This window comes from Podarcis filfolensis (genome assembly GCF_964270895.1).
Source record: "Podarcis filfolensis genome assembly, chromosome: 6".
Classification (NCBI taxonomy): Eukaryota; Metazoa; Chordata; class Lepidosauria; order Squamata; family Lacertidae; genus Podarcis; species Podarcis filfolensis.
Window position 1 is genome coordinate 95728896 of NC_139609.1, and position 18378 is coordinate 95747273.

Consider the following 18378-nt stretch of genomic DNA (forward strand, 5'->3'; position numbering starts at 1 on the left):
CGAACGGTTCTGGGAGTCGAAAGGAACGGATTAAGTTCGACAACCAAGGTACCACTGTATGCGTTTTACCACAGGCCGGTCCATCTCTGAGGTACCTGGGGCCCCCTCTCCTATTCCCATTTTCCAAGAAGCAAAAGCCCATACTGCAGAAGAGAGAAAACCCACCTCCTTCCCTATACAGTGGTACCTCAGGTTAAGTACTTAATTCGTTCCGGAGGTCCGCTCTTAACCTGAAACTGTTCTTAACCTGAAGCACCACTTTAGCTAATGGGGCCTCCTGCTGCTGCTGCGCTGCCAGAGCACAATTTCTGTTCTCATCCTGAAGCAAAGTTCTTAACCCAAGGTACTATTTCTGGGTTAGCGGAGTCTGTAACCTGAAGCGTCTTTAACCTGAAGCGTCTGTAACCCGAGGTACCACTGTATATGTGCTTTCCCTCATCACTCTCCACTGCAAACACACAGAAGGGAGAGGCAGGAATGGAATAGATGCTCCCCCCCCCCCTTTCGCTGAAGAATAAGGGACTGTGTATGAGAAGGGAGGAAACAGAAACATCTGTATTGGTTGTCAAAGCATACAAAATACAAAATGAGAAAGGCAGCTTTTGTCAGCTGAAACGAAACAACTCGAGAGATGTCAGCCTCGGAAAATGCAAATATCCAGTCAAACTCCGAAGTATAAAGCACAGCTTGACGCTCGTTACTCTTCCAGCCCACACGGTGTAACATGCAAGTTACAAGAATACCTGAATACAAATTACACCAATTGTGAGGCTTTTAGTAGGATGGGATAACAGCAGCTTTTGATTTCCTGGCACCAAAAAGCCACCGCCTTTCAGAAGGAGGAGGGAGCAACCCAGAATATAATGGGAATGAAGCTGCAGGGGCAGAGAGGGAACAAGCTGTACACAACAGCCCACTCCTGAAGTGTGTTTCTGGCCCTGGGTTGCAGACGAGAAATCAGCTGCTTTTCAGCAAAAGCAACAGTGCAACTGCTTCTGTTTCCCCAGGTCTTTGCTGAGGAAGATCAGAGCAGCATTGCATGTAGCAGTGCTGAATCTGGCAAGAATCTGGGCATAGCTGTGGTCGTAATAAAAAGAGATCACATCTGTGAGTTTTCAAACCATTTCATGTACACTGTGACCCTTACAACTCTGTAAGATGGGCCAGTATAGTATCCAAGCGCCCAACTTATTTAAAGTACTGTGTTGTTGGACATGCAACACTGTCGATCTAATGGAAGTATGTGAAATGTAACCAATATGTTTTTGTGCCTAATTGAACCATTACGTGTAATGCTGTATATTAAGGAAACCATTACGATTGTAACTAACGCCTTATCTCGGTGGGGAGGGGTGTTATGTCCTGAAGTTCTCACCCTGGGCCAGCAGGGGGATACTGTAGATAGTTTTCACTCAGGTCCGCATATGCAAATAAGGGGCTGAAAGTGACATTCAGTGATTGGATAGTTACAGAAAGTTGTTACTGTTGCTTTGTAGTCGAGTTCTATATAAGCAGGTTGGCTGAACCCTTCAGCCCAGTTCTGTTCTGGCCTGTGAATAAACAAGAGCTGTGTGAAGAATCGCTGTGTCATCTGATATCTTCACCCAGAACTTAACAAAATGTCTAGAGAAGAGTGGCTTATCTAACAGCATGTGTGTGTGTGTTGACTGAAGGACTCTTTGAATCCAATACGTTGCAGCAACTGTCTATGTTTTTGACAGAGAATCCAAATGCTGTATTAAGCTTTTCAACATTTTGGTGTTCTCTGTCTTCTATCTTCCTGGCGGTAGGATTCCAGTGGGGGGAAATCTCAGGCCTACCTTAATAAGTCACAAGCTTTGACCCCTGATCCCAGTCACATAGCAATGAGAGGCACGAAGGGGAATGCTGTTTGCGCTGGAAGAATAAAGCTTCTGCAACTGAGACATGGTCTTAGTCACATACAACTCCCCCTGGAAAAAAACACCACCCTAATTAATTGTTATTATTTTTAAAAAGGAATCTTATTTCTGAAATGTCAACCTGGCTCCACGGTGTGATTCACAAAGCACCTATTGTTGCTCTGGCTCTGTGCAATAAACAGGCAAATCACTAACGACTCGCAATCTAGTTAAAAACACAGATAAAAGCCATCAGTGTGCATGGCAACCACATTAGCACATACCGAAATAGACCAGACCACAAGATTCCGTTGCTAAATGGCTCGAAGGATGTCGGCATCCATAGCCTCGCAAACAGGCAGGCGTCGTGTCGTCAGGAGGCTGGGACCAGGTTGGGAGAGCTGGTGTGCACCACAGCCTTGTCCCCCACCGGAGGGAGGCGATTCCCATAACCAGGAAAGTGGAAACTACGAGGCTATTTTGTAGGGGAGGTTGGAAGCTAAGGGTCGGTCTGGGTCAAGGAGGTCTCATCAGCATGTTCAGTGCGGTGCTTGCCTTGACCTGGAGCACTTGGGAACATAATGCTAATAGCCTGTCAGAAGAATGTCATGGTAGGTCCCAGTCAGGACCTGGAGAAAGGTCAACTCATGCCAGGCCAGCTGGGTGAGTCACATCTTACTTCCCTCTGGACACAGATCCTTCTAGCTCAGAATTATCTACTCTGACTCTCCAATCAGCTCCTCAGCTCTCCTAACCTGAGATCTTTTAACTCAAGTCACTGAAGGTGGAACCTGAGACCTTCAATATTCACGACATGTTCTCTACCGCTAAGATCATGCCCTCTGCCTCTCTAAACTGACCTAAATAAGCATCCTTTTTGCCATGGGTAGGTATCAAACAGATGCCACCATACAGATGAATGCATAAAGGTCCCAGTTCAGCTTGCAAATAAGATAGCTTTGTGTTCCGGAGATTGCAGAAGACCAAAATACCTGTGAAAACGACTGGGGTTGAGAGAGACCCATAATGATATTGAGTGCAGCTGCCCGGGGTCAACCTCCGGGCAGCTGAGTTCCAGTTCTCTAAAATGTCCTGAAATTGAATATGCATTTGGCCTAGTTTCCTTACTCATATGTGAGGAGCTTACATAAATCGTATAAGTGCAGAAGACGAGTCACTGAATCATAGCACAATCCATTCTCTTTCCAAGGCAAGAGATATTTGTTACATAAATGTACATTAAAAGTCCCTGCGTTTGTAGAACCACCAGCTTGTTCCTGCTCTCCTGAGAAAGAAGTTCATTCCAGTTTTTAAAGCGAAGTCTCTGCTTGTTCCATTCTCAGGGATTTGTCCCTGGGCAAGAGATGGCTGTAAAAACGTTGAGCTCCGTGGAGTTAATTTCTTTGGCATCTTGCGGAAGCGCTCGAGATGTCTTCACTGCTGCTCCCGGATGAAAAAAAGAAAGACGCCAAAGACCTGTCCTTTGTAGTGTTGCAACCGGAGGCAAGAAGCATCAGCAACTTTCCCGCAAGTAGTCATGAATTGCCTCCAGAGACTAACTTGCCTCTGATTCTGGGCGTTCTGTCTGACCCTGATGCCTGCTTAGAAAAAAAACAAAGATGAACGTGAAATTGGAGGAGAGGCTCAGCGCCTAAAGGTCAGTGTGGAGTAGGCAATTATGGAAGAGATGCACAGGGGGCAAACAAACTCATAGAGCAGCCTTTGCAGACCTGGTGCCCCCAGAAGTTGTTGGACTACAATTCCCATCAGCCCCAGCAAAGATGGTGTTATGTACTGAGTTGAATAGGATCCAAAATGCAGCCATCTGATTGGTCCTAGAACACTAGGATTCAGAATGCAGCAGTCTGATTGGTCCTAGAACAATGCAGCAGTATGATTAGTCTGGAGGAGCCACCCAATCCAGCTCCAGATGGAAGTGAATCCACAACCTGATTGGCCTACAGGAGAATTCCGGAATTAGCCAATCATGTGCAGCCCATTGTGTCAATAATTTATATAAAGCAGATACTTTGAGGGGACTTTCATTCCTCCTCACCACTATGAGCTGAATAAAGAGCATGAAATCCACTCTCGACTCTATTTCACATGTGCAGGCACCATTGGGAACGCACTGCAAATTGTGCATAAACAGCCATGTCTCCACCTGCCACTCACCCCACATCACATCTGGGGGAAGCAGCTTTGGGATCCAGGATAGGCCTCATCAGGGCTATGGCCAGGAGGCAGGGGGTGGGTGGATAGGTGATTTTGGCTGGATAAGGTCAGTGGAAGGAGATAGGCCTCTCTTACCTCTCTGTGCATTTTCTTTTGTCTCCTTCAGCCCCAATGAAAGCATATCCAGTATATCTGAAGGAGCGTCTCCACCCCCATGGTTCAGCCCGGACACTGAGGTCCAGCACCAAGGGCCTTCTGGTGGTTCCCTCACTGCAAGAAGCCAAGTTACAGGGAACCAGGCAGAGGGCCTTCTCGGTGGTGGCGCCCGCCTTTTGGAACGCCCTCCCACCAGATGTCAAAGAGAAAAACAACTACCAGACTTTTAGAAGACATCTGAAGGCAGCCCTCTTTAGGGAAGCTTTTATTGTTTGACAGACTACTACTGTATTTTAATATTTTGTTGGAAGCTGCCCAGAGTGGCTGGGGAAACCCAGCCAGATGGGCGGGGTATAAATAATAAATTATTATTATTATTATTATTATTATTATTATTATTATTATTATTATTTCTCAGGGTTCCCTGGAAAGATGGAATGACTTGACTGCCAAGCCAGTTGACATCTACAGCACGATCTTGTCTTACGTGTTGGTGGTCATTTCAGTGAGCTTTTGCTAACCTGGTGCCCCTACAGATTCTTTGAATGTGTCTGGTCCAGCTTGACGGAGCCTTGTTTAAGTTTTGGGGGTCCTGCCGCTGCATCACACTCCTGAAAACCCACCCAAGTCAAATCACGAGCGCCTTGGGGAAGAATTGTAAGGTCTCCGAGGCCAGTCAGACTTCAGCCTGAAAGGGCATGGGTTAATCCAGCAATGTCTGTCTCCCGTTTTAAACGGGATTGTACACATGTGGTCTAAAATGCCCAACCCAAGCCTTTAGGATAGGGAAGCCTGTGCCTTTAATTTGGGGCGACCCTCCACCACTTTAAGGTTCTCCAACTCTTCTGCTCCACACGGGGGAACCCCATCCTTACCCAGTCGCCTCCATTTCCACTCTGATCTGCTTCCTCCGCTTCTCGTCGATGGGGTAGGAGGAGAAGACGGCCATGGAGGAGAGCAGCAGGGCAATGGGAACGGGCGCCATGAGAATTTGCAGCGTCAGGATAACCTGGGGGTTATGTGTGCAGTCCGTGGCTCTGTAACCTGCAAAACTGGAAAAGTTTTTTTTAAAAAATATAGATTATTTATTTATTTATATGCCACTTTTTCCTCCGAGGAGCATGGTTCCCTTCCTCCTCATTTATCCTCACAATACAACAACCCTGTGAGGAAGGCTAAACTGGTGACTGGCCCAAGGTCACCCAGTGAGAGCTCCATGGCCAAGTGGGAGATTTGAACTCTGGTCTCCCAGGTCCTAGTCCAGCACTCTAACCACTGTACCATGAGGGCTCTTAAGCCAGCTCTGCCTCTAGGTCATGGGTAGGCAAACTAAGGCCTGGGGGCTGGATCCGGCCCAATCGCCTTCTCAATCCACCCCACGGACGGTCCAGGAATAGAGTAGAATGTGTGCTTTTATTTAAAATGCATCTCTGGGTTATTTGTAAAAGGTAAAGGGACCCCTGACAATTAAGTCCAGTCGTGAACGACTCTGGGGTCGCGGCGCTCATCTCGCTTTAAAGGCCGAGGGAGCTGGCATTTGTCTGCAGACAGTTTTTCCTGGTCATGTGGCCGGCATGACTAAGCCGCTTCTGGCGAAACCAGAGCAGCGCACGGAAACACCGCTTACCTTCTCGCTGGAGCGGTACTGTGGTTTAACCTTTAAATGTGTGCCTGGCCAGGAAAAGCTGAGAAAGGCAGAGAGGTTGGTGGATGAGGCCTTCATTATTTTAGAAACCTTGATCTTATTATAAACAGAGCACATAAAGGAACACGACAAGCGAAAGGGATTTGGGGACAGTGTTTGTGGCTTAGGAGCAACAAGTCTGGAAAGAAGGGGCTTACTGCAAACTCATGGTGGAAATCCCAAGGGAGAGGCCGGCGGCGAGCTTGTTGAAGAAAACGTAGAAGGAGTAGAAGAAAGCTTCCAGGTTGAGGCAGGTGGGGTTCTGCAGCTTGAAATCATCCACTGCGTCTGGAAGCATGGACCTGGGGAACAGGAGGAGATCAAGTCAGGAGGTTTGCACCTGCAAGACAGTCACCACAGCATCAAGCAACAAGTCACCCATGAACGAGCAAATCTAAGGTTGCTTCAAGACAACTTCCCTATTAAGCATAAATCTCAATGTTTTAAGGGACACGGGTGGCGCTGTGGGTTAAACCACTGAGCCTAGGACTTGCTGATCAGAAGGTCGGCAGTTCGAATCCCCGCGACGGGGTGAGCTCCCGTTGCTTGGTCCCTGCTCCTGCCAACCTAGCAGTTTGAAAGCACGTCAAAGTGCAAGTAGATAAATAGATACCGCTCCGGCGGGAAGGTAAATGGCGTTTCCGTGCGCTGCTCTGGTTCGCCAGATGCGGCTTAGTCATGCTGGCCACATGACCCGGAAGCTGTCTGTGGACAAACGGCTATAGAGCGAGATGAGTGCGCAACCCCAGATTTGGTCACGACTGGACCGAATGGTCAGGGGTCCCTTTACCTTTACCTTTAATGTTTGATATCTAGTGATAAAAGTTTCCCCCCATATCCTCTCATAGAGGTTTTTAGTAACAGATACTGTACACACTTGGAAAACGCAGCAAGCGAAAAGATAAAAAACAACAACAGTCAGTCCCTTTTCAGCTCTGAAAAACCAGTGCATCCATTAGTTCCTTAAATAATAATTTTGGATTCTTTCTACTTACCATCTGTTATTTTCCTACAGTTTCCCCCATTACGCTTTTATAAATGATGCATGGGATTATTTGTGTTGGGTGGAATTCTCTAAGTGAAAAGGATGGCAGATCATTAGTTTCTTTAGTACTATGCCCTACTGTGAAATTATTGTGGGAAGATTATATACGTCATTATAATAATATTAGCTTTACTGGCTGGAGAAGCTGCGTTTTTTGGTCCCTGCTCCTGCCAACCTAGCAGTTCGAAAGCACGTCAAAGTGCAAGTAGATAAATAGGTACCACTCCAGCGGGAAGGTAAGCGGCGTTTCTGTGCGTTGCTCTGGTTTGCCAGAAGCGGCTTAGTCATGCTGCCCACATGACCCGGAAGCTGTACGCCGGCTCCCTCGGCCAATAAAGCGAGATGAGCGCCGCAACCCCAGAGTCGGCCACGACTGGACCTAATGGTCAGGGGTCCCTTTACCTTTACCTTACTCAATGTTTTTGCACAAAGTCTGCAGGGAGGTTGCCTGTCGAGCATTCGTTCCGATTCCTTTGCAAGGAATCTGTGTCAAGCAAGTGCGGTTCCCTCCATCGTTTTCCTTATCTCAGAAATTCCACCGGCAAAATAGCAACTGTTGGTGCAAAAGGGACGAAGCCCAGGGACTCAAACTTCCCAGGCACTCAGGGACTTTGCTAAGCTACATTTGCCACGGACCTCGCAGAGCTGCTGCCAGTCCCAGTGGACAAAATTAGCCTGAAATCGAGATACTAGATGTCCCTAAAGGTTCTGACAACCCTCAAGTTGGGGGCACAATTTTCCCTGGGTGCTGTAAGGGTGCTAGAGGAACAATGCAGGCTCTTAGGAGCTTTGCCGGCGCTAATAAATACTTGGGTGCACCCTTCCCACCTTGGAACAAATCTACGCTTCCAGGTGCCATAAGAAAGCTGCAGAGATAGCGCAGGATAGTGCGCACCCCGGAAACGATCTCTTTCAGCTTCTGCCTTCTGGAAGAACGTACAGGGTTATAAAGACTAGGACTAGCCGCCTGAGAAACCAAATGCGATTTTGGTTCTAAACGCAGTGTAAGGTAGTTTCTGTGGGAGTATATTGTATTTAATTATGGGGTATTTTTAGGGGGTTAACCAGGCTGGGATAGCAGGCTTGTTGGTTTTTGAATGTCTGTTGTAGATTTTTTCAATTTCGTTGTTCTGTATGGGACAATGACAATAAAGATTATCGTATCATATCATCGTATTGAAAGACAGATGAGATTGAGGGGCAAGGCCGGCTCATCCATTAGCCTCAGTGAGGCAGTCGCCTCAGGCAGAAGGCTGGGGGAAACTGGGAGGGAAGGCAGATCTTGTCCACGAGAAGTGTGCCACTTGCCACCTTCTGTGCCTGCTGCCATTGCCACCTCCAGCTTCCCATTTTCTCTCCCACTGCCTTCAGAGTATCGGGACTTCCCTGGGCCACCTCCAGCCACCTCATTTTGTTTTGCCTCAAGCGGCAAAATCTCTTGGGCTGGTCGTGTCAAGGGGCAAGTAGGAATTACAGCAGAAAACTCCAAACGGAAAAAACATGCTGAAGCAAACGTAGCGGCAGACCCTGTCATAGATCTCTCTCATGCTTGTTTTTCTCACACCCATGTGTGTAGCGCTGCATTTTAGGAACCAAGTGCCTCTGGGAGTTCCCGGAGTGCCGAAATGCTGGAAAGCATAGCACGGGATTTCTGGAAGCCTCCGTCCGGATGCGGTACGCCCTCCCCAGACGAGCCCGCTATTGTTCGGGACTTCCCTTCCGCTCACCATGGCAACAAGTAGAGGACGGCGAGGCTGCTTCCTGCCAGGGCGACCATGAAGACGTAGACCAGGAAGTTGTGGGTCACGACCGTGATAACAATGAGAGACGGGATGATCAGCTGCAGCAGACAAGGTGAGCGGGAGGAGGAGAGGAAAGAAAAAGAGGGAAAAGAGCCACCTCATCGACAACTAGGAGCCAGGATGGCTACCTGATCTACCTACGCTGTCAGAGTTGGGATACACCTGAATGCCAGTTGTGGGAAATCACAAGTAGGGATAGTTTTTCTTGCACTCAGGCTTGCGGGATTCCTATGGGGGTCTTGTCACAGAAGCATGCCAGTCCGTAATCACACAGTTCAAAGATGGGGTGAACCTCTCCTCCGCCCTTTTCATGCCTCTTCTGGTTCTGGGAAACAAGCGGGGAGAGGAGCTGGTCGCAGAAGGAGAGGAAGACACCCTTGACTCTTCACCAGCCGGACTCATTCCTGCCTCCTGGCCTCCCTCCTCTCCTTCTTCAGCTTCTGCCTCTGATTCTGGACTGCTCTCTGCCACTGACTCCCCCAGCTCACTGAGCCCTGTTACTTCTTCAGCTTCTGACACATCCTCTTCCCAGTCTACTCCTTTGACCACTCATGGTCATCCCACTGCCAGTCCCTGGGCTCTGAGCCTTCTTCCCTTAGTGCTTCCCTAGCTGGTTCCTCCCACCAATCCTCTGCATCCAACCAGCCCATGACAGGCATCTGGTTTGCCACCATGAGAAGGGCCTGATCCTGCATTGCACTTCTTATAGAGTTGGAAGGAATACCACAGGTCATCTAGTCCAACCCTCTGCGATGCAGGAATCTCAAGACACAGTCCTCCATCCAATCTGAAACCATATCTGACTCTGCTTAGCTTTGCAAATGCGCTAGCAGCTTTATTGCTGCACCACCAGGAGGACTTAGACCAGCTTTCCTCAACCTGTGGCCTTCCAGGTGTTTTTGACTACATCTCCCAGCATGCACTGGCTGGGGCAGATGGGAGATGTAGTCCAAAACATCTGGATGGCCACAGGTTGAGGAAGGCTGTCTTAGACAGCGGTTTTGTGGCCCTCCAGCGCTCTTCCCCTTCCAAAATCCTTGCAAACTCTGGTATCCTTTTTCCTGTTCCAGCCAGGAGGTCAGACAGATTTCCACCCTCTCAACGGCTTGGCCAGAAACCTTTCGTTCTGTCGCAGGAATGGAACAGGCAATTTGGTCGGCTGCTCCTCCATCTGGCCGCAGGCAGTGGCAGCCTCAAAATCTCGGCACACAGACCCCTCTGGCCACTCCTCCCTGTTCTGCAAATCCTGCTGCTGCGCCAGCCTGTCTTTGCAAGGCTTCATATTTAGGCCAGCCAGGGGGCAATGGAAAGACTTCTTCACAGCCACTGTTCACTGTGGGCCTGTTGCAAAACTACCTGTCCAGTGCCAGATTTAGGATGAAACAGGTGGTTCACTTGCATAGGGTACTGAGCCAATAGGGCTTAATAATAATAATAATAATAATAATAATAATAATAATAATAATAATTTATTTATACCCCACCCATCTGGCTAGGTTTCCCCAGCCACTCTGGGCAGCTTCCAACAGAATATTAAAATACAATAGTCCGTCAAACATTAAAAGCTTCCCCAAACAGGGCTGCCTTCAGATGTCTTCTAAAAGTCAGATAGTTGTTTATTTCCAGGTCCAGCTCTGAGGGCCTTCTGGCAGGTCCCTCGTTGTGAGAAGTGAGGTTACAGGGAACCAGGCACAGGGCCTTCTTGGTAGTGGCACCCACCCTGTGGAACGCCCTCCCATCGGATGTCAGGGAAATAAACAACTACCTGACTTTTAGAAAACACCTGAAGGCAGCCCGGTTTAGGGAAGTTTTTAATGACTGATGTTTTAATGTGTTTTTAATATTTTGTTGAAAGCCGCCCAGAGTGGCTGGGGAGGCCCAGCCAGGTGGGCGAGGTATAAATAAATTATTATTATTATTATTATTATTATTATTATTATTATTATTATTACCACCACCTATATTTAAACAGCTACCTACTGAGAAGATCCATTAAAAAGCAACTTGACCTGAAGGAATTATTTTGAAAATAAGAACTATTTGGGGGACGGAGGTGTGCCAAATTTTGTACTTGCTTAGGGCACCATATTACCCAAATTTGCCTGCCTGCCACCTCAGCTCAGTATTTTAATATTCTGTTGGAAGCCGCCCAGAGTGGCTGGGGAAACCCAGCCAGATGGGGGCGGGTATAAATAATAATAATAATAATAATAATAATAATAATTATTATTATTATTATTATTCCACAGCCTGAGCTACAGCTTTAATTGTAGGTCTCATTTGTTACCCCTCTGGAATTTGGCATATATATTTTTCCAACCTGTCCCTGATGGTTTTCTATAGCCAGTTGGCTCTTAACATTATATTAGGCGATATACAGTGTTTAAGGCTCAGCTCTGCAGTCACATTGCAGTCTTGGACCAATATCATTCTTTTGGAAATGTGTAATCTCCCTGACACACTCTCTCTCTCTCTCTCTCTCAAAGCACATCATAGATGTGTCAGGTGCTTTTCGCTGACATAGTACTTTTAAGTACTTAGTACTTTTAATCTGCAGGGTAGAAAAATTTCAGAGATGCTCCAATCCTGCTCTCTCCTGGCACAATGCCTGGTGGAGAAAAGGGCCTCATCCAAGATTTTTTTCTCCACATCACAGGTTTGTTACATTACTGGAAAATTTATTTGGCTTGTTAGTCACTTATAGGAAAGTGTAAAAGCTGAGGGGGGGGGGTGAGTCTCTAAGCAACTTTTAAAAAGAGAGCATAAAGTATATAATAAAAACAGATAATAAACTTCAGGAAAACAATTATGAAACTTATGAAACAGACCCAGAAACAGCGGAAAACTTCAGCAGCAGGAAATATCTTATCAACAAACAACAGAACAGTTGACTTAATCCAGGGGTAGGCAAACTAAGGCCCAGGGGCCGGATGTGGCTCAATCGCCTTCTCAATCCGGCCCGCGGACGGTCCGGGAATCAGCATGTTTTTACATGAGTAGAATGTGTCCTTTTATTTAAAATGCATCTCTGGGTTATTTGTGGGGCATAAGAATTCATTCATTCCCCCCCCCCCCAAATATGGTCTAAGGGACAGTGGACTGGCCTCCTGCTGCAAAAGTTTGCTGACCTCTGACTTAATCTGTCCAGTGCCTTCTCGGTGGTGGCACCCGCCCTGTGGAGCGCCCTCCCACCAGATGTCAAAGAGAAGAACAACTACCAGACTTTTAGAAGACATCTGAAGGCAGCCCTGTTTAGGGAAGCTTTTAATGTTTAACAGACTACTGTATTTTGATACTTTGTTGGAAGCCGCCCAGAGTTGCTGGGGAAACCCAGCCAGATGGGTGGGGTATAAATAATAAATTATTATTATTATTATTATTATTATTATTATTATTATTATTATTAGAGATGTCAATGACGGAGCCAGGCAGGCTTTCCTGGGGAGAGCATGCCACGAGCAGGAAGCCATGGCTGAAACGGCCCCTTTTCCTTGTCGCCACCCTCTGCAATTGCAACTGAAAAAGGCAAAATGCAGACAAGTCATCAAGAACAGGTCTTGTGAAGGACACTGACCGAGAGGCCTATGAAGACAGCCATCTTCTTCCCAAACCTTACCAGGAACCACTGCCAGACAGGGATGGAGAGGCAGGCGACCACCTGGAGGCAAAGAGGGGAGAGAAAACTCATCACCCGGCATGACCCAGAACTCTTTGGCACAACAAAAAAGGAATGGCAAGACAAACTGTTAGAGTATATTGAACTGGCTAGATTAACAGAGGCAGCTAGAGATCACACTAGACAAGAGTTTCAAAAAGCATGGGGGAAATGCAGAGAATACTTCACAAAACAGTGCCCTAAAATACATACCTGGACTTGTCTCGATTAATGTCTGCAGGAGACTTTGTGGATATTTAAGTTATAATTAGACAAATCTTAATTATTATTCATAAAGGAAACAGCTTATAAGAAGTAAATAATGAGGGCAGATACAGGATAAAGGAAGTCTTTTATTTGGTTCCAGTTACAGATAGGTAGCCGTGTTGGTCTGCCATAGTCAAAACAAAAAAAAAAAATTCCTTCCAGTAGCACCTCAAAGACCAACTAAGTTAGTTCTTGGTATGAGCTTTCGTGTGCATGCACACGAAAGCTCATACCAAGAACTAACTTAGTTGGTCTTTAAGGTGCTACTGGAAGGGAAAAAAATTTTTTTATTTGGTTGTTTGTATTGTTGTGTGTTGTGTGTTATGCTTATTGTATGTTATGTTCAACTAAGCTGTTGGATTAAGCTAAAATTGCGAAACTGACCGGAAAGCTCAGGAACCAAGAAAACAAAAACTTCAAGAAAGGAGGGGGGGGAATTATAATTTATTTAAGAGACCACTGTAAGCAGACGAAAACATCAGCAGGATTTTAATCTCACTTGTAACGTAACAAACGCTGTGGATAATATGGATAGATATAAAATATAGATTTGATATAATATGCAGTTGAAAACATTGACATTAGGAGCCACGGAGGGGATGGGGGGAGGTCTCGAGATTCAGAGAAATCTCTCTATAGTGGTACCTCGGTTGTGGAATGTAACCTGATCTGGAAGACCATTCGACTTCCGAAACATTCGACAACCGTGGTGCAAAGGGCAGTATGCAAAGTCAATGCAGAAAATGTGGAAAAAACACAGCAGAAGCCGTTTGACTTCTGAGGCGCGTTCGAAAACGTAAGCATTTACTTCCGCTTTTTCGGCATTCAAAAACCAAAATGTTCGGCTACCGAGACGCTCAAAAACCAAGGTACCACTGTATATGGAAATGTATTTGGTTTTGTTATAAATTTGTATTTGAAAAATCAAATAAAAACGATAAAAAAAAGGTCAGGCAATACGTACCAACATGATGAGCACCAGATGCTGGAAGCTCCCAGGCAGTCCAGCTGCATGAGTGCAGAAGAAGGCAAAGATTCCCTGGGCAAGCTGTGGGTGGAAACGGAACAGCCTCAGCGAGCATTTGGGCGCTGAACGGGCGAGTGTGGCATGCCACTCACTGCTAAACCATTGCTTCCATTTTTATCCTCGGTGACCGTCAAGGAGGCTGTTTTCAAAATGAAAATCAGTGGTGGGGAAACACCACCTTGCCAGGTTCTTTCGGTCAAGCCACGCTCACCTGCCCTTACCTGGGGCAGGTAAAGATACACCTGGGTTGAAAGGGCGTTTTGCACATGCTGCCAAACAGTGGCACCTGCAAAGCAGGGTGCACCTGTGTGCTGGGCACCAGGCTTTGCAAGCTGGCAACGGACCGTGCAAATAATTCAAGGAAGGTTAAAAGGTAAAGGTAAAGGGACCCCTGACCATTAGGTCCAGTCGTGACCGACTCTGGGGTTGCGGCGCTCATCTCGCTTTATTGGCCGAGGGAGCCGGAGTACAGCTTCCAGGTCATGTGGCCAGCAGGACTAAGCCGCTTCTGGCGAACCAGAGCAGCGCACGGAAACGCCGTTGTTCTCCTTGACATCTGGTGGAAGGGCGTTCCACAGAGCGGGCACCACTACCGAGAAGGCCCTCTGCCTGGTTCCCTATAACCTCATTTCTTGCAGCAAGGGAACGGCCAGAAGGCCCTTGGAGCTGGACCTCAGTGTTTGGGCAGAACAATGGGGGTGGAGACGCTCCTTCAGGTATACTGGACCGAGGCCATTTAGGGCTTTAAAGGTCAGCACCAACACTTTGAATTGTGCTCGGAAATTTACCGGGAGCCAATGCAGGTCTTTCAAGACCGGTGTTATGTGGTCTCAGCGGCCGCTCCCAGTCACCAGTCTAGCTGCTGCATTCTGGATTAGTTGTAGTTTCTGGGTCACCTTCAAAGGTAAAAGGTAAAGGGACCCCTGACCATTAGGTCCAGTCGTGACCGACTCTGGGGTTGCGGCGCTCATCTTGCTTTACTGGCCGAGGGAGCCGGCGTGCAGTTTCCAGGTCACGTGGCCAGCATGACTAAGCCGCTTTCTGGCAAATCAGAGCAGTGCACAGAAATGCTGTTTACCTTTCCGCTGGAGTGGTACCTGTTTATCTACTTGCACTTTGACGTGCTTTCGAACTGCTAGGTTGGCAGGAGCAGGCACTGAGCAACGGGAGCTCACCCCGTCATGGGGATTCGAACCGCTAACCTTCTGATCGGCAAGTCCTAGGCTCTGTGGTTTAACCCACAGCACCACCCGCGTCCCAACCTTCAAAGGTAGCCCCTGCTAAATTATGGAACTCTCACCCACAGGAGGTAGCCACCAATTTGGATGGCTTTAAAAGACGGTTGGCCAAATTCATGGAGGAGAAGAGGGCTACCAATGGCTATCAGCCATACGTTTCCGTGCGCTCTGGTTTCCGTCACGGTGTCTTCTTCTGCCAGAAGCGGTTTAGTCCTGCTGGCCACATGACCTGGAAAGCTGTCTGTGAACAAACGCCGGCTCCCTCGCCCTGAAAGCGAGATGAGCACTGCAACCCCAGAGTTGCCTTTGACTGGACTTAGCCGTCCATGTGTCCTTCGCCTTTGCCTTACTAGCCATTATGGCTCAGCTCTGCCTACAAAGACAGCTGCTGAAAACCACAGGAAGGAAGAGGGATCTTGCACTCAGATCCCGCTTGCCAGTTTCCCATAATGGGGATCTGGTTGGCCAAAGTGAGAACAGGATGCTGGACTAGATGGGAGCTGGCCTGATCCAGAACACTCTTCTTAACATCCTTACCAGGTTGGGGAAAAGCTGATCTTAACCCAGCATTGTCCACTCAGTGAACAGGGACGGAAGGAGCAAAGGGCTTTCCCATCCCTTGCTATGGACCCCGTTAACTGGAGATGCCATCAATCAAACCTTCAGCAAGCCAAGCAGGTGCTCTACAGGACCGCCTCTCCTGGTCTGCCCCGCAGAGGACCTTAAGGTCCATGAATAATCATAGTTTAGAGGTCCCAGGCCCTAAGAAAGTTATCCTCCACCAGGGCCAGGGCCTTCTCAGTGGTGGCTCCGACCTGGTGGAATGCTCTGCCCCATGACACCAGGGCCCTGCAGTATTTAACCTCCTTCCGCAGGGCCTGTAAGACAGAGCTATTCCGCCTGGCTTTCAATTTGAACTTAGCCTGATCTTTTATTCCCCTTCCTTCCCTCCCTCTCCCCTTTTTATGAAGATTACCTGCTCTGGGATCCCACAGCTAATTCTCCCCTGGTCTCCTCGCTGGCCCAAATAGAAATAATTTAGCCAGCTAGCCCTGGTGATCATCTAATGTTTATTTGATGGATTTCCCCCTAAATTTATTTTTGAATTCTGAATTTATAGTTATTCATGTCTTATACTGTATTTTATGCTGTTTTTTGTTGCATCAATTACGTGTTTTAAATTTGTTGTTAGCCGCCCTGAGCCCGGTTTTCTGAACTGGAAAGGGCAGGGTATAAATAAAAATTTATCATTTATTATTATTACTGCTGAGCTATGGCCATCCGGCAAATTCAGTGTAGCGCTGAGCAATTGTGTCCCGCTTCCGCTTCAGGAAAGCCCTGTTACCCAGCCATGGTAGGGCCTGCTGTTACCTGGAAGGCCAGCGATGCCAGCAAGAAACCTGCAAGGAGCCGGGTGTATGAGCTGTGGCTTAGGACGGCCCGCAGACTGGCAAAGAATGGGAGTCTGGTCTTCCCTAAAGGGGTGTATCGTCCTGGCAAAAATAAAAAAAGAGGGAAGGAAGGAACAGTAACATGGATTGATTTCTGCCATTTCTGAATTGCCTTTCTGCACCAGAATGCCCAAGGCAAACATATGATGTAATAGAAGGGGAGCAGGCTAGCATTTTTTTTTTTGTTTTTTTTTAAAAAAGATATTTATTGAAGTTTCACAAAAACATAAGTTTACAAAATGAAAAAAGGTCATATGATAAGAAAAGGATACAAAAAAAAAGAATATAGAGAAATACATGAAAAAGAAAAAGGGAGCAGGCTAGCATTAACTTCCTTTAAACTTTCCTTTGGCAAACCAAGTCGATGGACCATGCCAAAACGGCAAAATTAACTGGGAAGCTCAGAAACCAAGAGGGCAAGATCTTAAAAAAAAAAAAAAAAGAATGGGAAAAGTTTATAATTTATCGGTACTTACAAGATCATTGTAAGTAGATTAAAACATTAGCAGGATTTTAGCAACACTTGTGATGTAGTGGAAAGAATGGTTAATTTGGAAGGACAAAAATTTGGACATACAGTGGTACCTCGGGTTACATACACTTCAGGTTACATACGCTTCAGGATACAGACTCCTCTAACCCAGAAATAGTACCTCAGGTTAGGAACTTTGCTTCAGGATGAGAACAGCAATCGTGCGGCGGCAGCAGGAGGCCCCATTAGCTAAAGTGGTGCTTCAGGTTAAGAACAGTTTCAGGTTAAGAACGGACCTCCAGAACGAATTAAGTACTTAACCCGAGGTACCACTGTATTGAAGTTGTTGTTGTTTAGTCGTTTAGTCGTGTCCAACTCTTCGTGACCCCCTGGACCAGAGCACGCCAGGCACTCCTGTCTTCCACTGCCTCCCACAGTTTGGTCAAACTCATGCTGGTAGCTTCGAGAACACTGTCCCACCATCTCGTCCTCTGTCGTCCCCTTCTCCTTGGGCCCTCCATCTTTCCCAACATCAGGGTCTTTCCTAGGGAGTCTTCTCTTCTCATGAGGTGGCCAAAGTCTTGGAGCCTCTGCTTCAGGATCTGTCCTTCCAGTGAGCACTCAGGGCTGATTTCCTTCAGAATGGATAGGTTTCATCTCCTTGCAGTCCATGGGACTCTCAAGTGTCTCCTCCACCACCAGAATTCAAAAGCATCCATTCTTCGGCGATCAGCCTTCTTTATGGTCCAGACATATTGATAGACAGCTATAAATATTACTACTTGGACCCATGGAAGGGATGGGGGGAAGTCTGGAGATTCAGAGCATTCTCGATACAGTGGTACCTCGGGTTAAGTACTTAATTCGTTCTGGAGGTCCGTTCTTAACCTGAAACTGTTCTTAACCTGAAGCACCACTTTAGCTAATGGGGCCTCCCGCTGCCACCGGAGCACAATTTCTGTTCTCATCCTGAAGCAAAGTTCTTAACCCGAGGTACTATTTCTGGGTTAGCGGAGTCTGTAACCTGAAGCGTATGTAACCCGAGGTACCACTGTATTCAGATGTTGAATTGATTTTTTGTTGTATGATTATACTTTTCAAAATCAAATTTTAAAAATATAAATAAGTAAATAAACTTTCCTTGCAAAAAACACACACATACACACACACACACACACACACACACACACACACACACACACACACACACAAAGAGCCTGCAACTAAGGCCTAAACGTGAGCAGCCTATCATTGGCCATTAAGCCAAGATGGCTGTGTAGAGCCTCCTGGTTCACAAGCAGTCTACCTCTGAATGACAGTTGCTGGGAGCCAAATAAGGAGCAGGGATAGTTGCTCCCCTGGAGCCCTGCTTGGAGGTTTTTTCCCAGAGGCACCTGGCTGCAGAATGCAGGAATTTCTTGGACCAATATCAGAGATTCTTTTTAGAATTGATTTAACACATTTCTTTGTTCGCGGGGTGTTTCCAGAGAGGATCTTAATATTGTAAGCAGGCAGTTCAGAAGATG

The 18378-nt window shown here is 47.0% G+C and overlaps 1 protein-coding gene across 5 annotated transcripts in view; it reads right to left on the reverse strand.

Moving 5' to 3' along the window:
• Positions 1 to 529: 529 nt before the first annotated feature.
• The window catches only part of LOC310764509 (sodium-dependent lysophosphatidylcholine symporter 1-like), a 40432-nt gene continuing 22583 nt past the window's right edge, over positions 530 to 18378 (reverse strand). For 2 of the 5 annotated variants that reach the window (XM_083618654.1, XM_083618658.1), the window contains exons 8-14: positions 16301 to 16422; positions 13629 to 13712; positions 12317 to 12400; positions 8668 to 8780; positions 6054 to 6197; positions 5087 to 5263; positions 530 to 3481 (exon numbers count right to left, since the gene is read on the reverse strand). In XM_083618654.1, coding sequence (XP_083474780.1) covers positions 3436 to 3481; positions 5087 to 5263; positions 6054 to 6197; positions 8668 to 8780; positions 12317 to 12400; positions 13629 to 13712; positions 16301 to 16422 — 770 coding nt within the window. In that variant the 3' untranslated portion in view covers positions 530 to 3435. The remainder of the gene's footprint in view (positions 3482 to 5086; positions 5264 to 6053; positions 6198 to 8667; positions 8781 to 12316; positions 12401 to 13628; positions 13713 to 16300; positions 16423 to 18378) is intronic. The other 3 variants (XM_083618655.1, XM_083618656.1, XM_083618657.1) reach the window with 3 other exon arrangements.